Source organism: Diabrotica virgifera, chromosome 3 (genome assembly GCF_917563875.1).
Source record: "Diabrotica virgifera virgifera chromosome 3, PGI_DIABVI_V3a".
In the NCBI taxonomy this organism is placed as follows: Eukaryota; Metazoa; Arthropoda; class Insecta; order Coleoptera; family Chrysomelidae; genus Diabrotica; species Diabrotica virgifera.
The window spans coordinates 47285118-47311362 of NC_065445.1; the positions used below are offsets into that span (position 1 = coordinate 47285118).

Genomic DNA, 26245 nt, shown 5'->3' on the forward strand with positions numbered 1-26245 from the left:
TGCAGTGCAATATTAGTTTTTGTATAATTTTAAAATAATCCCAAAAATTAAAAAAAAAGTAAGTCTACAACATGAGGTTTTCCCACGTAGTAGGTCATTCATCCAAGTTAAAAGATTTAGCAACCAACTTCATTTTTTCCTGGGCGCTTACTTCATACTATCGTTTTTATAAAAATTCACTCTCAACAATTTTTCCAATCCCATCTAAAGAAGTATAACTTCAATTTTTTTTTTAATTAAAACAAAAAACAGTAAAAACCTCTAAGTTTCTAACATTTCATGTACTAACAGTTAAAGAGAAGATACAATACAATAGTTTTAATAATTGTACATACTAACCCTATTTTTTGTAATGAGAGTACTCAAAACAAATTGACTGGCCAGTTGGTTGTTGAAATCATGCCAATAATCAATAAAAAATATACAAACACATTGAAAAATGCCACAAAAACATGATTTCGGAACAATTGTTGGAACAAATTTTAACTTAATACGTATTTTCTGACAAAAATTATATAATACATACTTATAATCACAAAATGTATATAAAAAATAAAAAGTTGCATTAAAGCAGCAAGAAGAAGAAGAAGAAGGTAGTTTGATTTTTGTGGAATTGAGAAACAGACACAGACACAGTAGAGAAAATGCAGAAACTAATAGATATTTGGCAAAAAGAGATACAGAATTTAAAAATGTAAATGAATCTCAATAAAACAAAACTTATGACAATAAATAAAGATGAGAAAAAAGAAAGGAATACTAATATAATAGTAAGGGAACAAGTAATAGAAAACCTATCTACTTTTAAATATTTGGGAAATATAATAACAGATGATGTGAAACGGACATGGCAATAAGTAATAAGTTATAAGTAATAAACTAAAGAAGGCTACTAACGTGTACTATTACCTATATAAGCTACTACTTTCTAAATAATACAATTTTTGGAAAGTCAGAAATAGACAACAAAACTAATCTAACAGTAGACAATAGCATAATAAATCCGATAATGACATATGGAGCGGAAACATGGATTGTGCAAAAGAAACATGAATCAATGATAAACGCGACCGAGATAAAATACATGAGAAGAATAACTGGAGTTACGAAGTTTGACAGATTTAGAAATGAAGATATAAGGAGAAAGCTGGAACAAGAACCGATAATGAGGAAGATCGAAAACAAACAATCGAGCTGGTTTGTCCAGATACAGCGAATGGAGTAAAAGAGACTAACAATTCAGGTACATGAAGCCAAAATGGAAAACAAAAAAAAACAAAAGAAAAAAGGGAAGACCAAGGAAGACATGAATGGACCAGATCCAGGATATAGGGGAAAGGCGACAGAGACAGGTGTATGAGATATATGAAGAACCTGGTCACCAAGAGAAGCGCATGGAAGAAATGGATAAGAGGCGGAACACGACATCCGACGCTCTGAAGGGCACTAAGGATTACGAGCAAGAAAGAAAGATATTATAATATTTCTTTCAATTTTTATTTAAATCAAGCAGACAATGCTACAACAAGATGGATTAAATTTAATTTTTGGGTTTTTTTTATTGCTGTTTAGTCTAATGACTCAAACGATTATTTAGATAAGTAATATCAAGAGCTATCGACACCTTATTTACTAATCAAATTGCAGCATTTCTCTTAAAAAACGAAAAAATTTGATATAAATGAACACGTTGTTATTTGCACAATTATAAATTGTTTTGTTATCTTTTTGACGTAAACAAGTACCTAAAACTTTACTTATTCTCACACATTTTAAGGATGTTAGCAGGAGCATGCTCCTTTGCAACCACTCATGCTTCATAGGAGTTTCTATACAGAAATATGTATCTATCATTCTTTACATTAGTTGCAAAATTGGTATGGCAAAAATAACGCTAATGATATTCCCATTTTATTTAGATAAGAAAAGAAGATAAAAATTGTCACTTTCCTAAATCGTATCTATACAGTATGGTGGAAATGTATGGAATAAATTCATTATTCCGTAAGCTGGCGGCTTTAAAGGAAATCCTGAACAGGTCGATATGTAATTTTTATTTTCTTACATAAACATCATACTAGTTACGTCATCTAGCTGGGAGGGATGGCATAATCGACGATTTCTTCTAATGAGAATAGTGGTCGTGTGCTAGCTCATTTTAAAGTTTATTTAATTTTTTATTCAGTTATATAAACAATAACATAATTATTTAAATACTTATTTATATTTAAATAAAAATCTTTTATTGAAAAATAAACATTGCTTTTCGCTTAAATTAAATGTCAGGGAGTCGAGGGTGTCCGCGTGGTGTTCTTCCAGTTGGGACTTCCTCCCACACCAGTCTTACCGTTCTTTGGTCAGAATGTCTTCTGAGGTGTCCCGTCCATTGGAGTCTTCTGGACTTTATTTCTTTTATGATATTGGCGTCTGGGTAAAGTTTTTCGAGCTGTTTGTTACTTTTTATCCTATATTGTTGTTCGGCAATTCGTATGTATTGTTAATAATACATTTTATGTTTAATTAGATTTTCCGTAGAGTTGGTAGTTTACGAGATATAGCGCGAAACCCCTTTGCACACCATTTCCAAGATGGCAGCCGGGGGACAAGGGTGTCCCCCTACACATTAAAGAAATAAAAATGACTACTCTAACAAATGCAAGGTACGGCTTAAAAAATGTAACACTTTAATGGAGTATAAAAATATCATCAAAAAATTTTTAATAAATTTAAATTATACTAGATAAGAAAACATAGAAATTAGATTAGAAACTGTAAAAATAAAATAATGATTTGTAAGAAAACACAATAAACATAAACCTCTCAATATTAGACAGATTAAATCAACAAGCATGTTTATGCTTTAAGACTTTTTTTACGTTTATTTTATTGTAAGTAAACTAAAATTTTAAATTATTCTAATAACTATTGATTTGAATAAACGTATATTAATTTAAAAAAATAATTGTCCTGATGCTTCATCCAGCACAGGGCCAAAGATCGTCCTTAGTATTTTTCCTTCCCAAACACGTAGTCTCTCTTCGTTTGCATTTGTTATCGTCCACGTTTCGCTTCCATTCATCACAACGGGTCGTATGATGGTTTTATACACTTTTATCTTCGTACGTCTTGTTAGTTGTTACGATTTTATAAGGTTTTGGAGGGCAAAACAGTTGTTCCAAGATACTTAAATTCTCTAATGCGCAGTGCCGGATTTACCACTAGGCCGACTAGGCCGCGACCTAGGGCCGCAAGCAAAAGGGGACCGCAGCATTTTGTAAAAAAAAATTTCTTTGATAAAAAAATTGAATTTTTCTTTTTTTAAATTAATTAGTAATTACGGCTACTGTAAATAGAGTACATTACTTTTGTATATAAACAATACATACAATCTAATTAAAATAACCAACGTTCATATCAAAAATAACTATTAACGCTTGTCAGGGTATAGGAGGCTACAGATTGCAGGTGGATTGTGGATAGTTCTAGGAATGTGGGGAATTATTGATGTAACCCGCACTGGCAAGGGCCCCGACTTCTGACAAAGATTCTAGATTGTCTAGTTTGGCTTTGTTTCAAATGCTGAGCCTTTTCAAGCCTTAGACTTGAAGCGATATGATTAAAGATTTTACAGTCAAAAAAGCTAGAAAATTGAGTGTTTGGAGTTTAGATATGAGATTTATTATGAGTATGGAGTGGAGTGAATGTCAGTGGTAATCACTAATTCAACTTTATCTAAATTAAGAACAAAGCATTGACCTTTTTCAGTATAAGACAATAATGTGAGAATTGAACGATCTAGAATTTTATTTGTTGTATTCTTAATATTTTTATTTTTCAGTACCGTAGCTTATCACTATTACAGTTCATATTATTTTGCTTGTTCTTTTACTTATAATGTCGTTTCAACTAGGCTTTTGTAGTCTTTTGTTGTCACCTATACTTTCCCCCCAAACAAAAACAAATGTTGTTTAATTTTAACAATCAACTGCAATACTAATTATTTATAATATAATAAATTTAGCAATATTAATAATTTTACAAATAACTGCTGTTTGCTAATTATTTAAACGCTTTTATTTAGTTCAATAGTTTGCATCAAATCTTTAGACGTTAATTTGACTGCCTTTTCCCCAATGCAAATGAATGAAAATTTGCAGACATATGCATTCGCGGGAACAATACACGAATAGTCAATCAAAATTTTTTTTCATGTTTATTAATTGTTTAAATAAAAAAAAAACGATTTTAATGGAAAATGCTTAAATTCTCTTGTTTTTTACTATGTAAAAACTTGAAAATTTTACGGATTGTAGCTAATGATATGAACTATACATAATTTCACTTTTTACGTTAATTGCTTACGTTATGCTTCATAAATAAACAATAAAGTTTAAAAGTGTTTGCCGATTCCGACTACTTTTCATGTTTGTACATCATATGTTTTAGACATATTTTAATAAACATGACGATATATTTTAATGTTTAAAAAGTGTAAGACTAAAAAGTAAAAAATACAAAAATATGAAAAAAAAATTTTTAAGAAACGCTTTTCTTTAGTTACGAGTTACTAAAATTAAAAATATAAAAAAAAAATCAACTAAAAGGCAAAAAATAAAAAAAAATGAAAAAATCTAACACATTCATTAAAGAAAAGCGTGGGGCGAAAACCGTTTATTCGATGAAGACGCTTTTCTTTGACGAATGTGTTAGATTTTTTCAATTTTTTTTTTTTATTTTTGCTTTTTAGTTGATTTTTTTTATAATATTTTTAATTTTAGTAACTCGTAACTAAAGAAAAGCGTTTCTTAAATTTTTTTCATATTTTTTTTAATTATTGATATATTTTTATAAATATAGAAATTGTTGTTAGAGCTGTTTTGGGGTTTTAGCCAAATTTGTAAACCAAGATTACATATTTAATAAGTGAATAAAACATTTCAACCTATTTATGTACCGTATTCAAACAGAACATCAGTGGCATTTCTATTCATTTATGTTATGCTTTTAGTCTGGGCTGATTATCGGAGAATAGGCCATTTTTGGGAAAAGTTATTTACCAGCAATTTTATTGCTGGGATCGAATCTTATTATTGTATGTATTAATAATATAGGTATGCAAAGTCCGCAGATAGTGTGCTACTTTTTTTATAAAAAAAATGGCGCCTGAAAATCGTGTTTGTCTTTTTCAATTTTTGCTCTATAACTCTAAAGATTTTAACTTTACGCCAAAAACACTCAAATAAAAATTCACCACAATTAAATTCTGCATAGAGGCGTGTTTTTCCCGATTCACTTCGACGAAAACTTTCCCCGGAAAATGCGGGTTTTTCCAACAAAATCTTTAAGTTTCTACTAAAATTTTAGATAAGTAATTGTTAATCAAGAATTAAATAACTTGGTAACGTAAAAGCTCTTTTCGTATAGATTATAATTCCAGAAGCCGATGGAAACTGAATAGACAGTTTAGCAACAATTGAATTGTTAATTAAAAACTTACGGTCGCTATAGTAACCACAATTATTATGATACATAACAATAACTATGATTTTTGTATAAAAAGACACTTTGCCTATATAATATACTTTACATAATTGAAATTGGACTATTTATGCGGCCTCAGGAATATTTTAAAATTATACACAATTTTTTTGCGTATAAACAAATAGAATATCTCGGGAAATATTAAACTAAATTAAATTGTGAAAACGGTACTGGAAAAAAAGCGGCAGGACGCTTCCTTTAAAAGAAAACTCGTTTAATTGTGATAAGTGGTTCTTGAGATACAACCGGTCAAATTTTACCGGCATTTACGGCAAAGATATAAACAATACGATCATAATTTTCAAACCATCACCTTTTCGTTTTCGTCCTCTTTCTCCACACCAATTTTCATATCTTTGGAATATTCATAACATATATTATTATAATTAAAACTATCGATATTACGAGTAAAAATTGCCAAAAATAGCAAAATTCCAATCAAAAATTAGATTGGAGAAAATGTAAGCCTCAAAGTTCAAAATCGATATACGTTAAAAAAATGCATTTTCTCGGCTTCCCATGGAGCAATTTCCTTCATTCTTTTTTTGTTCCCAAGTAACTCGAGTAGAGCCATTGAACTAACGCATTATTAACTGTCAAACTTGCTTTTGTTTTGTTATAATAAATTAATTTATTTATTATAACAAAAATTTTTAATTTGTTTAAATGAAGATTGTTTAAATAATTATACAGCTTTCAAATGAAAATATTTATATTTTTAACATTAAAAGGTACACTTGAAGTAAGTTTATCTAAAAAAAGTCTACAACTGAAAAAAATATGTAGTTTTCTGTCCGTATAAATAAATACTCCATGAAACCTTTATAGAGGTTTTGAACTATTTGTGCCAAAATGATCTAATTTCTTTATATCCAAATATAGTTGTAAACTAAGAATTTTATTAACACTCCCTGTCTCGGTAGCTAGTGTGGAAATAAGTTTTTCAAAATAAAAACTATTTACGAAGCTCCATAACACAAACAAAACTAAAAAATTTAGCATTTATTTCAATAGAGTTCTCACCAAATAGCTGCTACATCTGTCTCTCCCAACTAGACTTACACCAATCTGATTGACGAGTTTGCCAAAATTAAAATCAGAAGAGTAACATTATAATTTTTGTAAATGTTACTTAAGAGCATAGGCGCAAAATTTGCTTGTAATGCTTTTTAAATGCATTTACTTTTTTTCGAACCTGAAAAAACTAACAAAAATTTCTAAAAAATTTAAACGCAGATTGAAAGATTACATTATTACCAAGGGCCGAAAGTCCCTTAGAATAAACAAAAGGTTTTTTTAAATAAGATATTTGTAATTAAAAATTACACTCAATTTTCTCTTTTTTTTTCACCCTGTAACTTATTCAAATAAACATTATAGAGATTTTGAGGGACGTTCGGCCCTCTGTAATATTGTAATATTTTAGTCTGCATTTAATTTTTTTTAAAATACTAAATAGTTTTTTCAGGATTCGAAAAAAAAATGAATGCATTAAAAAGCATTGTATGCAAATTTTGCGCCTACCCACTTACTGTAGTGTTAATACATATTTCATTTAATTTAAAGTATATGATTTGTTTTAAAATAGAAGTTTTCGTTCATTTTGTGTAGTTTCTTTTAATAAAAATAAAAGTTAGGTACTTAGGTTTCAATTATATTTAAGGGGCGGCATTTCGAAGACTTGCATCATATTGAAAAGATGTACCGAACGGCTCTGCTTAAAATAAATATAATAGTAGCACTGACGACAAGCAAATAAAGGTATAAAAACGTTTATTAACGTAAAAACCAATGATGAATATTCAGTACTGACCTGCTGTATAATAAAAAACCGCATATTATACAACACTGGAGATATAATATACAACAATAGGATAATTGGCAAAACAATTGGTGGAACTGTAATGGTTTAGAAAACGATTCGCTTGATAATGCTGTAAGTGACCTGACAATATCAAATCCTTAACAACTTATCAGACCATTTTAATCATTACCATAAAATAAATCAGAAGATAAACGATTTGAATAATTCATGACAGAGATATAAAAGAGATCTAAAACGTTTGGAAAATTTACAATTGTGTTAGACTGTGACATAATGTTCAAGTGTATCTCATATCTGTCCGCTATATTAGTGGTAGCTGTCGTATGTTCGGAAAACGATAAAAATTGGTGGAAAACGGCCACTTTTTACCAAATTTACCCGAAATCATTTAAAGACACTAATGGTGATGGAGTAGGAGATTTAAAAGGTAGGGAAAATAAATTGTTTAAGACTTGTGTGAATAATTGCAATTCTTTGTAATAATTTTAGTTTCTCATTCTATCTGACCCTACATATAGTTATTACTGACACTATTCTTGATGTGTTATAAAATATTTTATTTATGTTTTAATCAATAAAGCCAAAGTACCGTTTAACAAAATACTACATTTTTTGATCGCGTGCCACCGAAGAAACATTATAAAAATCGATTGTTTTTTTACACCTAAATTGTATACTTTAAACTTATATAACTCCGTTAGAAATTGACAAAACTTTTTCTTTCTCTAGTGCCGACTTCACTATGAAGGTTGGCTATGACCATTGCGAATTCGTCTCTATCTTCTGCTTTTCTGAAAAGCGTCTGTGTGTTTAACCCGGTCCAGTCGCGAATGTTTTTCAGCCAGGACATTTATCGTCTACCAGGACCCTTTTTCCTTTGATTTTACCCTTCGTAATCAGCTGCAATAACTCTTGCTTATCATTTCTAAGTATGTGCCCCAAATATGCTATTTTTCTCTTTTTAATGGTGGTCAGTAGTTCTCTGTCGTCTATTCCCATTCTGTGCAACACCATTTCGTTCCTAATATGATCGGTCCACGATATTTTCAAAATTCTCCTGAAAAGCCACATCTAAAAAGCTTTGTATCTCTCATTGTCGTTCTCATTAAGTCAGCATGAACTGTCCAAGCTTTGACACCATATAAAAGAATATAGTGGATATAACATTTTACCATCCGATGCCGTTTTTTCATATTGAGTCTTTGGCTACTCAGAAATTTTCTCATCTTCAAAAAGGCTGCTCTTGATTACTCTATTCTTGATCGAATTTCTGATTTCGAATTTAGATCTTCCATAATTAGACAAGGCGTAAACTGCGGGTTCTTTGGAGAAAATACTCTCATGAGATTTTTTGCATAATCACATCCGTAAGACACCCCAGAATAAGGTTCAAGAAGTCGCCAACGCGAAAAGTGGTCAAATTTTTTTTAACAATTTTTTTTAATCAAATTGCAAAAATCAATATTTTTGGCCCGGACAATTTTTTTTTAGATTTTTTGGACCATTCTGGACAGAAAAGATCTCTTGTAAATTTTCTCTAAAGTTGATGGTGTTCGAGTTATAAGCAATTTAAAATTTGAAAAACGCGAAAATGGCCATTTTTAAGACTTAATAACTGGGTTAAAGATAATTATTATCAGGGACGTATTTAGGGGTTGGCGAAAGAGGCGCCCGCCAAGGGCGCAAGAGTGAGGGGGCGCAAAATTAGTGGAAGAAAAACTTTTAGGAAATCCAAGATTTTAATTTTATAAACTAAGCATTTTTCATACTTTCGATGAAAAAATATGATGCCGTATTCTAGCAAAATTAAAAAAGATATGATAAGATAATCGAACATGGCAGGAATTTACAACGGCGTACAAGCTCACATTGGCAACATCAATGACTTAGCTAGATTTGTGCCATGTGCCGCGCACAGCTTGAATTTGGTTGGTGTTCATGCAGCAGCAGTATCCCCAATGATGATCACTTTTTTTGGTATTGTACAGAGTATATTTTATTCTGTTTTGCCAGTTGTTCAACGATACGATGGGAATGTTTTAACAAGTATTTGGGTAGCACTCTGAAGGGACACAGTGACACACGATGGTCTTCACACAAAAAGACAGGCCATCACTTCTATTGAGAAAAACATTATGGGATTATACACTGCTCTAAAGGAGATTACCAACAATCATGAATGGAATAATGAAACGGGTTTTGGGGCTTCAAGCATAATCAAAAACATTGATTTTAAGTTTATCTGCCTGCTCTATGTGTGGTCTGAAATATTAATATCAATTGATTGTACAAACAAGTCATTACAAGCTAAAGACACGTCTCTTGACATTGCATCAAAACTGTTGAATGGCATGTCCAAGAAGCAGGGCCGCCGAGAGGGATGAGCGGGCCCCGGCAAGAAGTGACGATGGGGCCCCCGACAAAAAGTGAATAGCGAAAAAAATTGTTCAACTTTTACAGAAATAAAATTATCAATAGTAAAAATATGTAATACATTGAAGCATTTCAAATATAAATTTTATTAAATTTTGATTATATTTATAATAGTGAAAATATTTATTATATAGGTCCTTTTCGGGTTTTCTGATTGGAAAAGATGTCTATAACTTTCGAAAAATCGCATGATTTTACCAAATCATTCTCAATGCACAAAGTTGATAGGTGAGTTAATCAATCCTGTTTAATTGTAGATATTACAGCATTCTTTATGCGGGAAAGAAAACTAAAGGATATTTTCGCTTCTGCGACTGTCACCGGCAATGTGCAAAATATTTTTAACGCAATAACGACACTAGGAAATAATGAATCTAATTTGAGATGTTTAATTTTATTAAGTAAATCTATTGGAGAAATTGCAGGGAAAGGTTCAAGGAAGGCGCAGCATAGGTAGAAGAAAAATGTGCTGGCAGAGAAATCTCAGAGAATGGTTTGGATCCAGCTCAACTGAACTCTTTTGGGCTGTAGTCAAAAGTTAGAATAGCAATTATGATTGCCAACCTTCGTCGCAGAGATGGCACGTAAAGAAGAAGATTGGAGAAAGTTGAGATTTACCAATATTATCCTTGTATATCGCTCTCAAATAAAAAATTTCATCTATCAATTTTTCACTGATGTCTTCTTTATAAAACTCGTGCACTATATCAATTTTTTTCTTACTATTCTCGTCATCGTCATTTCGGAATGTCCACAAAATGTTAAATAGCGAATGAATTTCATTTGCCGCATTAAATATTCTGGTTAAATTGCTTATTATTTGACAATATTAAATAGTTCACAGCGAAATATTGCGTCGGGCTCAAAATTATCAGTCTCATCACTACTAGGCCGAGGCAATCATCAAAAAATCTTACAGGCTTCTTGCGCCGTTTTCCTTTATTTTATGTAAATTCTGGATTTATTCCTTAATTTCTGGTAACTAATTTAGATTCTTCAACAATGGAAGACCTAATCCCTTTAGATTCTGACCCTTTATATCCTTCAATCAATTTCTGATTTTTTGTAAATCTTCTAGAAACCCTGATATATTTTTAATCTCTATATCATAGTTATCTGACTGTACTGCAGCATTTAACTTCTGTGATTTATTGCTGTTAAAATTTTACACCAAATCAACTAAAGGATTAATTAAACGTATTATGGACATAAAGTGAAGGGCAAAAAAAAACAGGAAAAATTACGTCTTTGGTCTGGTCGACGCCGGGCCCCTTACATCGCCGGGCCCCGGTAAAATGTACCGGCTGTACCGCCCTCGCGGCAGCCCTGCGAAGAAGATTAAGAAACGGCGTGATGATGGTGTGGATGATATAATTTCCAAAGATGTATCAACATGTGATGAAATTGGCATTGAGAGTGCATTTCCAAATAAACGAACTAAATATTTTATAAGTAAGTAAAATAAATAATGTTTCAAAAATACCTTCTTTATTGTTATTGGTTTTTGAACCCAGGCCTAACACATTTTATTACAGTCCCACTGCATAGTGAATGTGAATTGTGGTTGAAATTAATGGGAGTCTCGTTTTTTGTGGGAGGGGGGGGGCGGTAGCATTGAATTTCGCCAAGGGCGCAGGAATGGCAAGATACGTCCCTGATTATTATGAAAGTCAGAAAAAGACTAAATTAAATTTAAAGCCCCCTTCATGATCCTGAAGAAATTTGTGTCATTAATTTATTACTGCGCTGTTATTTTTATTTATTAATAATGAGCGGTAAGATCGTATTGATGCGGCTGTAAATGTGAGTGCGAGTGATATGCGCCATTAGACTGCCTGAATGGCATCTCTTTCGCACTCATCATGGACGGCCGCCTAATACGTGCATGGTGCTCATTATTTTTACTTAAAAATAACAGCTTAGTAATCAAATAATGACAAAAAATTTTTTAGGATCTTGTAGGAGAGGCTTTAAACTTTGATTTAGTCCCTTTCTGACTTTCATAGTAATAACTTTTAACCGAGTTATTAAGCCTTGAAAATCGCCATTTTTCGTTTTTTTCAATTTTAAAATGCTTTTGCCTCGAGAACTATCAACTTTAGACAAAAATTATAAGAAACCTTTTTTATCAAGAATAGTTCAAAAAATCTAAAAAAAAAATTGTTTGGGCCAAAAAGATTGATTTTTGCAATTTGAATAAAAAAAAATGTTAAAAAAAATTGGACCAATTTTCGCTTGGGCGACTTCTTAAATCTTATTCTGGAATGTCTCACGAATGTGATTATGCAAAAAAATCTCATGAGAGTATTTTCTCCAAAGAACCCGCAGTTTTCGTCTTGTCTAAATCCGAACTCCTAAGTGTTTCATTTTTTAAAATATCTACAGGCACCAGGTCGACTAAGCCTGAATAAAATGAGTACTAACCTTTGGTTAAACAGGGGTAATAGACAATTGAAGGGTAGCACTGGACCTGTTACCTTCATTGTGTTCCATAGACACTGTAGAAGTAGCAGACTACCCTGGTATAATCCCAACATTTACAATAGGTACATTTAAAATTTACTAGATTTATATTGAGATTTTTCTTATTATCATTGTGTTTCTCTGAATTTTTTTTCAAGCACTCAAGATATAAGCCTTCTCTGATCTTCCTGTCTTACTCCAGGAACTTTAAACTCAGAAATTAGTCGACTTGGATTTCCATCTCCACTTTTACAAGCCCTTTTGGCGTCAATTGGTGCCACTCCTAGACTCCACTATACCTTCATTATTAATTTTATTCATTAAATATTCTTAAAAATATTCTTCTTTGTTTTTAACTTTTTTTGGATTGAGGTGGAACGCTCTTAGCAGACTAGGGAAGGTATCCCTAGTACTGTTGGACTCGGACAGGAGAGGAGAATACACTAGGGCCCACAGACCAGAGTATGGTCCATGCGTCCTGCGTGCCCCCCATAACCAGCCGCCTACCAACTAAAACCACCCCCTCTTCCGACCCAGAATATCCCTGGACGTGTTCTTTAGATAATGATACATGGGAATACTCCTCGCTGTCTAGGATGTAAATGTCCTATTCGTCTGCCTGAGAGCGGCTGGAATAGGTGGAGGTTCTTTTCCTGAAGTGGAAAGTGGGCTAAGCGCCTATCGTTAAGCGATAGGGCTTAGGTGAATCAAGAATCAAGATTGGGTCATTGAGTAGAATCGAAAGCGATTTTTTTATTTATATGAGGATGGTGAGAAAACCCCCTCATCCGTTTTGCTCTGTGCGCTCGAGCATCGCTCTCTCTTTAATTATGTTATTTACGACGTCAATTATGTATTCGTAGGTGGTCCGGACCTATATCCCCGAATCGGTTTCTGAGCCTGGCCTGCCCGCGAGCAAAGACGCTGCACCGAAAAACACAGTGCTCCGCGTCCTCCTTCACGTGGCAGGTCAGGCACAGGTCATCGTTAACCTTTCCGATGCGGTGTGTGAACGGTCGGAATGGACCATGTCCTGTTAAAAATTGTGTAAAATAAAAGTTGGTTCTCTTGAACTTGCAAAAGCGAACCACGACCTCACATTCGGGATTAACTTCTTCGTCCACTGGGCCTTATTATGCTCCGCCTCCCATTCCGCCTGCCAGTCCGCCAGAAGCCGTTCTCTGACGACCGATCTTGCTTCCGGCAATTGACCGTTCGGTGTTTTGTAGAGCTGGCTGTAGAGTTGGTTTACGTTCGCTGGCTAGCAGGTGGATAGGAGGGGTGCCCGCGATTACTTGCAGGGCCGTGGTTGATACCGTCCGATATGCACTGCATACGTTCAGCAGAGGCTTCCTCTGCGCCTTGTTTAGCATATCTCTGTAGCTACAATCAACCAACTAAGAAACAAGAAACCCAGGGGTAGATGGCTTATTAACTCGTGTCGAAAGCCCTGCTGAAATCAAAAATATGCCAATAGGGATATTTTATTGAATAACTTATTTCTTTTGTTTACTATCACAATTTATATATATATATATATATATATATATATATATATATATATATATATATATATATATATCCCAAAGCTGTTTACAAAGTTAGTACAAACATTGTACCAAAACGTCACAATGATAACACCAAGAAATTCATATCAAATGAGTGTTAAACAGGGCGGCACTCTCTCACCTAAATTATTTATAACAGCCCTCGAATACGCCTTTAAAATGCTTAAGTGGGAAAATAGAGGAATAAAAATAGATGACGAAATGCTCAATAATCAGCGTTTTACTGACGATATAGTACTTATTACCGAAGATCTGGATGAAACACAACAAATGCTACAAGAATTAGAAAACCTATATTCAACAATAAGTCAAAAAATAAACATCAGTAAAACCAAATTTATGACAAATTAAGTTCTCAGCGAACACCTAACCCTCCAAAATCAAGTGGTAGAATTGACAGAAAAATACAAATATCTCGGTCATGAAATCACAATAAGCAAGGATAACCATACCTTAATTTCAACGAAAAATAACACTTGCATGGGCGGCGTATTGTTCACTAATAGACATCTTTAAGAGCAACATCCCGATAGCTATGAAACGGAAGGCATTTGACGAATGCGTTCTTCCTATTACCCGTGTTGAGCTGCCCCCCCCCCACTTGCAAAAATTAAAAAATAAATAGCGCTGATACATGAGCTATTTATGAGATTTCATATTCCGCACATCAAACATTTTGAGCTCGTTACACTGAGCAGGAATTTAATATTTTAGTGGGGGGGCTGACTCAGCCCGCCCACTACTTAAAAATAGGGATATTGAATCGACCTTCGCGGCAGAATTACGAGCTATTTATGAGCTCTTGAAATGATATAGTTTCGATTTTTGAGCTCAGCCCCTTCACCCTCAAACAACCCTTTAAATGATTTAACTTAAGAGAAACATGCTGAAAAAAATTAAAATATATCGTATCTAGGGTATAATTCCTATAGCTTATATATTCTAAGAATAAACTCTTAAATCACGCTCATTTCGATTATTGAGCTACAACCCCTTCGCAAGAAAACCACCCCATCTTCCCGGCTTAAGAGAGAGTTGAACTTAAAATGCATTAAATTAATTATTTGACGACTACTTATCATTTAATAATTTATGAGCTCGGTGAACATACATCGATTTTAACGAAAATTGGTGAGTGGTCATAGGATACCACAAGAAACAAAGGTGACATAGTGCTATCTTGCGCCTTTACCCTGAGGGTGGATACCGCCCCTTCTCGCGGATGAAAATTATTTTATTAAAAATAACTCCACAAATCGATAGAAGGACAAATTATAAACATATTTTTTCATATAACTTTCAAATAATTGGATGTGCCTGATACCATAAAAATTAACAGAGTTATTCGAAAAAAAAACAATATTTTTTTTTTGGAAAAACTTTTGGAGTATAAATTTTGATGTTATCAACTTTTTCTGGAGCTCATTTGATAAGCATTTCTAAGTACTTTGACAGGTATTTAGTAAGTGTTGTAAAATTTATCGTGTTCCCGTTATTTAAGCTTGGATCCTTAGATTTAAATACTCATAGAAAAAAATATATATTCAATTACCTATATAACTTACTTTAAATTAACATGTTTACATTTAACAATGGTTTTACAAGTCAGGAATTTATTATAGTTTTTATTAACTTCGATTTTAGGGATGAAGACTTTTTGTAAAAACAGTTTTTGAGTTATTTATGAAAACTCACTTTAAAGCATGCATTTTTTTAACAAATATTAAATTATTTGATCTTTAATAACTCAAAAAGTATTGATTTATTTTGATAACATTGTATAACAAATTTTGCTTAGAATTTGGCCCTCTATCGATTTTTGGAGTTATTTTTAATAAAGTAATTTTCCCCCCAAGAAGGGGTGACATCTACCCTAGGCAAAACTGCAAGTACCATGTTAATTTTTTTCCTTGAGGTATCCTCTGTCTACTCACCAATTTCCGTGAAAACTAATGGAGGTTCATCGAAATCGAAGGTCGCAGTTGATTTTTACCTTTAGTGAGTGCACTATAAAAAGAAAACTGCAATTCAATAATTGAAATGCGTATATTTTGCGAGCTCATAAATTATTAAACGATATGTAGTCGCCAAATAATTAATTTAATTCATTTTAAGTACAACTTTCTATTATGCCGATAAGATGGGGTGATTTTCTTGCGAAGGGGTTGCAGCTTAATGATCGAAATGCGCGTGATTTAAGAGTTTATTCTTAGAGTATAAGCTATACGAATTAAACTACTATTAACATTTTTGGAAAAACTTACAGTTTTTCAGTGATTTACAAAAAAACCGCTTTAAAACATGCATTTTTTTCACGAATAATTAAAATCTTTGAACTTTCATAACTCAAAAAGTATTGACATATTTTAATAACTCAATATAAAAAAAAAATGCTTATAATTTGTCCTTCTATCGATTTGTGGAGTTATTTTTAATAAAATCATTTTCACTCCTGAGAAGGGGCGGTATCCACCCTCAGGGTAAAGGCGCAAGATAGCACCATGTCACCTTTGTTTCTTGAGGTATCCTATAACCACTCACCAATTTTCATGAAAATCGATGCATGTTCACCGAGCTCATAAATTATTAAATGATATTGTAGTCGCCAAATAATTAATTTAATGCATTTTAAGTTCAACTCTCTCTTAAGCCGGGAAGATGTGGTGGTTTTCTTGCGAAGGGTTTGTAGCTCAAAAATCGAAATGCGCGTGATTTAAGAGTTTATTCTTAGATTATATAAGCTATAGGAATTTTACCCGCGATACGATATATTTTAATTTTTTTCAGCGTGTTTCTCTTAAGTTAAATCAATTAAAAGTTTATTTGGGGTGAAGGGGATGAGCTCAAAAATCGAAACTATATCATTTCAAGAGCTCGTAATTCTGCCGCAAAGATCGATTCATTATCCCTATTTTTAAGTATTGGGGGGCTGAGTGAGCCCCCCCACTAAAATATTAAATTCCTGCTCAGTGTAACGAGCTCAAAATTTTTAGTGTGCGGAATAAGAAAGCTCATAAATAGCTCATAAACCAGCGCTATTTGTTTTTTAATTTTTGCAAGTGGGAGGGGCAGCTCAACACGGGTCTTCCTATTACGACATACGGAACAGACACTCTTACGGTCACAAAAACAACAGCACTACAAATGTGAGTAGCACAAAGGCGCATGGAAAGATCGATTCTCGGCGTGACAAAAAAAAAGACAAAATAAGAAACCAGGACCTAACGAAAAGAACGGGTATCACTAATGTCGTCGAACGTATGGCCAAGCTGAAATGAAATTGCGCAGGTTACGTAGTGAGACTAAAAGACTCAAAATGGACCAGGAAACTAATTGACTGGCACCCAAGAGAAAACAAATGTAGCATAGGACAACCACTAACACGCTGGATGGACGACGTTAAACAAATATCCAAGAAATGGCAACAAGATGCACAGAACCGTGGAGAATGGAGAAAAATGGGAGACATCTATGTCCAGCAGTGGACAGCAGAGGTTGCATGATGATGATTATGAAAGCGTAGAGTATGTATAAGACAAGAATATATTATCTCACCCAAATTTTCTCCAAACCATTTAAGAGCTTGGCCCTAAAGGCATTTATACAAAACTACACTGGTATAAAAAAAAATAATGTGTGTGTACTTTATACGCACGTAAGAAGTTATACTTCTAAATATGATTTCAATGAAATAAATATACTTTCGGACAGTTCATTTGTAAAAATTAAAAAAGATTATAAAACACCAGGATTCGAACCGGGGACCTCTTGATCTCCAGTCCAACGCTCTACCACGGAGCTATACTCTTTTCTTTATCCGGGCTACAAGATTTCTCCGACATAGTGACAAACAGACGAAGTTGATTGTAAAATACTTTAAATATTACTTATTATCTTATTCCCGAGGTAGACAAGTTCAAATACACAAAAATTATAATAGTTATTTATGATATAAATGTTAAAAGTACAATTTTAAGGCACGTATGTGAAACTTTCGTGTGAAAGATTCGCTTCGCTCATTCTGCAATGCACATGAGTGCCTTAAAAATGTACTTTTTAACACGTATATCATACAATATTTTTTCTACAAACGTCTTATATATCACCAATTATAATTTATTCATTCTCAATTACAGGACAATACCTACAAAAACTTTTACTTGAACTTGACTGACATTCTATTTTTATATTTTTCTTGACATTACATCAAAACTGCCTATACTGTAAATACGCAAATCATAACTATAGAATAACATCAGAATCTACTTTTATTTTTGTATATTCTAACAAATTTTATTTTTTTTTTCTACAAACGTATTGAAAATGCAATAATACAGTTTATATTAAATTTTAAAAAACCTTTTAAACCACCTTTTTCAAATTGCGCAAGTTGTATTATTAATATTAATGTTAATAAATGAAATATAAATATTTTGACGTTTCACAGTTTGACAATTCACTTTTAACTGCAGGGCCTTAAAATTTTTAAAGCACTGGTGCTTTAAATTAGCATTTTAACGCTTCTATGGAGTGCTATAAATTGCATTTTTAACACGTTTGTAGAAAAATATATTTAAAAACACTAATATATTATTTCCATACCTTTTCTGGACTGATACATACATAAATTAAAACATTTAGTAACGAACTCCATACTCTCTGTTTGCGCATGCGCGCAGATCAATAAAATTTCACCCTCAATCGCGCCTAAAGAAGTATAACTTCAAAAAGGTATAGATATAAATGGAGCATACTTAAACCACCTTAAATGTTCTGATAAAATAGTTTAATAGAAAATACAATAACGAAATCTAGAGATCGTGAAATCTAAAATTGAGAAAAATGTTACAACAACAAAACGAAATATCCGAGACCGCAACACATACAGTGGAACCTCGCTAACTCGGATTAATCGGGATCGCGGCTGATCCGGGTTATCGAGAATCCGGGTTAGCCGGAGAATATGGTAAAAATTAATAAAACATGGTATACTTACAGATAAACTCCGTTATAATTGAAATAACATGAAATATATATATGCACAGTACCTACACATCTAAATTACTAAAAACACGCAAACACAAACCTAAGCAAACGGAAGCGAACAATACAAGACTGTGATACACACAATACAGTCACAATCGGAACGATGTTATGTTATTTAAGAACAGTGAAAACATAAGACCATTGTTTAAAAGAGAATTATTTAAATAGTCTTTTAGTCTTTTTTAAACAATGCTAAGACAGTTTGAAATAAATAAAGGAATAAAAGGTGTTTGTTGTTTCCGATAATAACGTCACTTTGCTGCCGGCGCCGTGTGCCATGAGTCATTTTTACTATCGTATAGTTCAAATTACACAAACACACATTATCTCTCAAATATTATATTACATACATTTTTATTGTTGAAATGTTTGTCTGACGAAAATAAATCGGTCCGGGTTAGCCGGACTTCTGGGTTATCGGAGGCCTACTTTTCAGGGTTCCACTGTACAATGAAAAAAACAAAAATAATGAGCAAATAACAGATATATAACAATTCTGTATCACATGATAAAAAGACCACTATGTATCCTAATGTCATAACATCGAGCTTCTTCTTCTTCTTCGTCTAGCCATTCACGTCCACATCTGAACATAAGCCTCTTCAAGTCTTCCTTTTCATTGTTTTTTATTGTACGCTACTTGTAGCCAATTTTTCCCGGAAGTTCGTTTCAGATCATCTGCCCATCTCATAGGAGATCTGCCTCTGGGTCTTTTGTTTTGGTATGGTCTCCAGGTTAGAATTGTTCTGTGCCATTTATTTAGGTTGCTCCTAGCTACATGTCCAGCCTATTCCCATTTCATTTTTATTGATTTTTGTACCTCATCGATGACTTTGGTTTTCTGTCTTATCCATGTGTTTGTTTTCCTGTCCTTAAGTGATAAGCCAAGCATTGCTCTTTCCATCGCATGTTAAGTGACTCTGAGTATGTTACCATCGAGCTAGTAACCTTTTAATTGTGGGATAACAGAAGATACATCCAGAAATTGGAATTTGAAGCAAAGTGAAAATGTTAAAAGCCTTTATCAGGATAACAAAGCAAATAACAAGTACTTCTTTATTTCTCTATCTCTCTTCATCTTACTGTATACGGATTTATTAGGATTGATTACAGTTTTATTTTAAAATAAAATAAGTTCACGGTAACTATACCTATTTCTAATTTACTTCCTACCTGCCAATTTTTCCCGGCAGTTTGTTTTAGATCATCTGCCCATCTCATAGGAGATCTGCCTCTGGGTCTTTTGTGTTGGTATGGTCGCCAGGTTAGAATTGTTCTGTGCCATTTGTTTAAATCGCTCCTAGCTACATGTCCAGCGTATTCCCATTTCAATTTTAACGATTTTTGTACCACATCGGTGACTTTGGTTTTCTGTCTAATCCATGTGTTTGTTTTCCTGTCCTTAAGTGATATGCCAAGCATTGCTTTTTCCATCGCATGTTGGGTGACTCTGAGTATAATAAAAAGGAAAAGATTCCTCTCATTGGCTGTATACCATAATAGAAAACTTACTAAGGAAATAAAACTTCGCTTGTAGGTAAATGGTATATAAATGTTTTATTAAAATTTTATCTAAAATGATCCAAATTGGATAAAAGTGGGTACATCTATAGTACAAAATCACACAAACGTTTTCGGACCAATCCGTCCATCATCAGGTGGTAGAAACCTAAAATAAGCAAATCACTGCATTAAAAAAGGCCAAGATGAAATTTTGACTGTTTGAAAGTTAGGAAAATTAAAACATGTGGTTACTTACTTTAGATCCAAAGTAGTTGGAACTAGCTACATAGATAGGTCAAAAGACCTTCATTTTGCAATAATTATGCCATCTCAGCTACACCAATGTCGACAATAAGTCGATGTTAAAAGGATTTAAAAATGCAGCGTTATTATAATGTGGTCTTCATCTTGGCTTCAAACTGACAGACTGAAATATGACATTAAACGAAAATTGACAAGACCTTCTAGGTAGGGAATTTTATGTGTATGCAGTTATTTTGTATTTTAGAAATGCAAAAATATTATTACTTAAATATATGAATTTAATTAGCTATTAAATAAATGAGTGAAAATAAACAATTTGAATTAATAGTAACATAAAATTATTTATGATAATTTAATGACGATTGAAAGCGAGAATTTTGCCAACAAGGTAATGACGTCACTTGTTCGAAAAGAAGAGCAGAATAACGAAAAATAAAAATAAAATAAGCAAAATAAAAGAAAATTTATTATATGATAAATATAAGGTAAAAAAATTGGTAAATATTTTTTTTTATTTACCAATTCTTTTACCTTATATTTATCATATAATAAATTTCCTTTTATTTTGTTTATTTTATTTTTATTTTTCTTTATTCTGCTCTTCTATTCGAACAAGTGACGTCATTACCTTGTTGGCAAAATTTTCGCTTTCAATCATCATTAAATTATCATAAATAATTTTATGTTACTATTAATTCAAATTGTTTATTCTCACTCATTTATTTAATAGCTAATTAAATTCATATATTAAAGTAATAATATTTTGCATTTCTAAAATACAAAATAACTGCATACACATAAAATTCCCTATCTAGACGGTCTTGTCAATTTTCGTTTAATGTCATATATTTAAGTCTGTCAGTTTGAAGCCAAGATGAAGACCACATTATAATAATGCTGCATTTTTAAATCCTTTAAACATCGACTTATTGTCGACATTGTTGTAGCTGAAATGGCATAAATATTGTAAAATGAAGGTCTTTTGACCTATCTATGTAGCTAGTTCCAACTACTTTGGATCTAAAGTAAGTAACCACATGATCTAATTTTCCTAACTTTCAAACAGTCAAAATTTCATCTTGGCCTTTTTTTAATGCAGTGGTTTGCTTATTTTAGGTTTCTACCACCTGATGATGGACTGATTGGTCCTAAAACGTTTGTGTGATTTTGTACTATAGATGTACCCACTTTTATACAATTTGGATCATTTTAGATAAAATTTTAATAAAAAATTTATATAACATTTACCTACAAGCGAAGTTTTACTTCCTTAGTAAGACTGTGAGTATGTTACCATTGAGCTAGTAACCTTTTAATTGTGGGATAACAGAAGATACATTTAGAAATTGTAATTTGAAGCAGAGTGAAAATGTTAAAAGCCTTTATCAGGATAACAAAGCAAATAACAAGTACTTTTCTATTTCTTTATCTGCCTCCCTCTTATAGTCGGAGAGATAGAAGCGGATTTTGTGCGTGATAAGTAATATGGAAAAACTGTACGGGGATACGTTGAATAAGTTGTGTACATAACTTTCACCAACGGCCGGAAACCAGAGTTGGGGCCGAGGGTAGTTATAAGGGGTCAAAGTCGTGGATTTTATTATTTTTTTATGACGCTCATGATCGAGATAGTGCACCAAAATTTGGGAATAAGTAGGTCATGACGTAACTAAGTAAAATCTCTAGGGGTGGAACGCTGCGTGGCCGACAAAGGAGTGGGGGTAGGGGTGAATATAAAAAATATAAAGGGTTTTTTGCGACGTTCGTGATTGAAATAGTGGACCAAAATTTGGAAATAAGTAGACCATGAAATTACTAAGTAAAATCCCCAGAGCCGGAAACCAGAGTTGGGGATGAGGGTAGTTATAAGGGGTCAAAGTTGCTGTTTTTATTATTTTTTTTTTGAGACGCTCATGATCGAGAGAGTGCACCAAAATTTGGGAATACGTAGGTCATGACGTTACTAAGTAAAATCTCTAGGGGTGGTAAGCTGCGTTGCCAACAAAGGGGTGAGGCAGGGGTGAATATAAAAAATATAAGGGGTTTTTTGCGACGTGCTAGATTGAGATAGTGCACCAAAATTTGGGAATACGTAGACCATGACCTAACTAAGTAAAATCCTCAGAGCCGGAAACCAGAGTTGGGCATGAGGGTAGTTACACACACCGGCAAAATTAGCCGAACACGTTAAAAATGGGAGATGTTTGATGTCTCGTATTTCCTAAACCAGTAGTCCGATTTGAGTGATTCTTTTAGTGTGTTATAGCCTTATTATTTAAGAATATCGTTGTAATAATATTGTTGCTAGACAGGTAAATACCATTTTATACCGGGTGTACCAATCATACTGTGTTTTTTTCTTAAAGTTTGGAACACCCTGTGGAATATTCTAGCATATGTAATATATTAGAATTAATACTCGATTGTAGACTTAGGATTGCTTAACATTTTCCTTTTCGATTCATTTACTGATGTGCGATAATAAAAAAGTTACGTGCGTTAACAACTATCCATGTTTTTCATCAATAAATCCTCATAGTAGGGGAGGAAAGTATACTAAATTTGCAGTTACTCGAGCGTTATGGGAACCTATTGGATTGTGAAGAGTATGTGCTAAAATCAGAAAAATGTTAAGTTAAGTTTTCCATAAAGTGGGGGACTTTTCATTTTTTAATTTAATTTTCCATTTGAAACAATCATTTTTCTCCGATTATAGCGCTATCTATAATTCAAAAATATGTCGAATAAAAGTTGCTTATTTTTACGTAAAGAATCCAAATCTGCAATAAAAATTGGGGGCTCCTATTTAAGAATTTAAATTAAATCCCCACCCCACCTCCGTAGGGGCTCGTGACACCTCACGGAGAGGGGTGGGGGGTAAATTAAAAATTATAAATACGAACCCTGCGATATTTTCCGAAATGAACATCAGATCGTAAAACTGCAAAATACACCTATTCAATATTTTTCAAAAATCTACCGAATGGCACCAAACACGACCCCCCACGGAGGTGGGGTGGGGGTTACATTAAAATATTAAATAGGAGCCCCCAATTTTTATTGCAGATTTGGATCCTTGACGTAAAAATAAGCAACTTTTATTCGCAACATTTTTCCTATTATGGATAAATAGCGCTATAATCGGAAAAAACGATTGGTGGAAATGGAAAATTAAATTGAAAAATGGAGAGTCCCACACTTTATGGAAAACTTAACTTAACTTTTTTTGGTTGTAGCACCCACTCTTCACAATCCACTTCAGGTCACAAGAACGCTCGAGTAATTGCAAATTTATGAGGATTTATTGATAAAAAACATGGCTAGTTGTTAAAGCACATAACTTTTTTATTTTCCAACATAAGCAAATGAATCAAAAAAGAAAATGTTAAGAAAGCATAATTCTACAATCGAGTTTTAATTTTAATATTTTATATATGCTGGAATATTCCACAGGGTGTTCCGAACTTTAAGAAAAAAACACAGTATGCTTGTTACACCCAGTATAAAATGACATTTACCTGTCTAGCAACAATATTGTTACACCGATATTCTTAAATAATAAGGCTATAACATACTAAAAGAATCACTCAAATCGGACTACTGGTTTATGAAATACGAGACATCAAACATGTCCCATTTTTAACGTGTTCGGCTAATTTTGCCGGTGTGTGTATAAGGGATCAAAATCGCCGTTTTTATTATTTTTTTGTGAGGCTCATGATCGAGATAGTGCACCAAAATTTGGGAATAAGTAGGTCATGAGGTAACTAAGTACAATCTCGAGGGGTGGAATGCTGCGTGGCGCCGATAAAGGGGTGGGGGTAGGTGTGAATATAAAAATATAAGGGGTTTTTGCGACGTGCTAGATTGAGATAGTGCACCAAAATTTGGGAATACGTAGACCATGACTTAGCTAAGTAAAATCCCCAGAGCCGGAAACCAGAGTTGGGGATGAGGGTTGTTTTAAGGGGTCAAAGTCGCAGTGTGTATTATGTTTTTGTGACCCGGCACAACATTTGTCCCCCTCCCCCGCAGCGTTCCGCCCCTGGAGATTTTATTTAGTAATGTCATGATCTACTTATTCCCAAATTTTGGTGCACTCTCTCAATCACGAACGGCAAAAAAAAAACTCCATATATTTTTATGCTCACCCCTGCCTACTAATTAAAATTAAACTAAAACTAATTAAATTAATTAAAACTAATTAAACAAAAAATAAAGGTAGCTAAAGAAACATGGATGGAGGATAAATGCAAGGAATTAGAAAAGTTGAATGAAAAACATGATACGTTTAATATGTTTAAAAAAGTTAGAGAAGTAGCTGGTCTTTATTATAAGAAAACTCCACATACTATAACCGATTCGTCGGAAAAAATGATAATAGACGAACACGAAATTCGAACTACCTGGTATAATTATATAAATGAACTGTATAATGATGATAGACCCGAAGAACTGGACACTTTAGATGAAGGTGAAGGACCAGAAATACTAAAATCAGAAATACAACATGCTATAAAATTGGCAAAAAACAAGAAAGCCGTTGGTCCCGACAACATACCTACAGAAATGTTAAAGCTCATAAATGAGGAAAACATTGGAATACTAGTCAAACTTTTCAATGATGTTTATTCGACTGGTGATATCCCTGAAGATTGGTTAAAGTCCGAATTCATAACCCTACCAAAAAAACAACGTCCGAAAAACTGTAGCGACTATAGAATGATAAGCCTTATGAGCCACACCTTGAAAATCTTTCTACGTATCATCCACACTAGAATCAGAGATAAATGCGAAGAAGACCAGGATGAAACACAATTTGGCTTCAGAAATGGACTGGGAACCCTGGACGCACTCTTTGCTGCAAAGACGTCTTTGCTGTATTTATTGACTATGAGAAGGCCTTTGATCGAGTACAACATCACAAATTAATTAAAGTACTAAAGGATAAAGGAGTTGATAGTCAAGATGTACGAATCATAGAAAAATTATACTGGCGTCAAACAGCGACAGCTTGCATTAATGGAAAATCAACAAAAATATGCAAAATACAAAGAGGCGTCAGACAGGGTTGTATACTGTCCCCACTGTTGTTCAATTTGTATTCAGATAGAATATTTAAGGAAGCGCTGCATAATTTGGAATCGGGTGTGAAGGTTAATGGAATTGTGATAATTACAATCAGATATGCAGACGATATAGTTATTTTAAGTGATGATATGAATGGATTACAACACCTTTTAAATGCCATTGACAGAGTGGGAAGAGAGTTTGGCCTAAATATAAACTGTTCAAAAACAAAATACATGGTATTTAGCCGTTTGGCCCATCAAGATTCACGGTTATATATTGATGGTCATATAATTCAAAGAGTACCCAGTTTTAAATATCTTGGTTGCCATATTACTGAACAACTAGATCCAGATAAAGAGATAAAATGTAGAATCGAGATAGCCCGCACGACATTTTTAAAAATGAGGTCATTCTTCTGTAATGATACCTTGCAACTTCAACTTCGAAAGCGCATGATTAAATGCTACATTTGGTCAGTCCTCTTGTATGATGTCGAAGCATGGACATTAAAAATATCCACCATTAACCG

General features: G+C 33.1%; 1 protein-coding gene across 1 annotated transcript in view; it reads left to right on the plus strand.

Annotated features, from left to right (window-relative positions):
• The first annotated feature begins 7327 nt into the window (after nt 1-7327).
• Nucleotides 7328-26245, plus strand: part of LOC114325812 (maltase A1) — a 57992-nt gene continuing 39074 nt past the window's right edge. Inside the window, exon 1 of the mRNA XM_028273936.2 lies at nt 7328-7793. Coding sequence (XP_028129737.1) covers nt 7640-7793 — 154 coding nt within the window. The 5' untranslated portion in view covers nt 7328-7639. The remainder of the gene's footprint in view (nt 7794-26245) is intronic.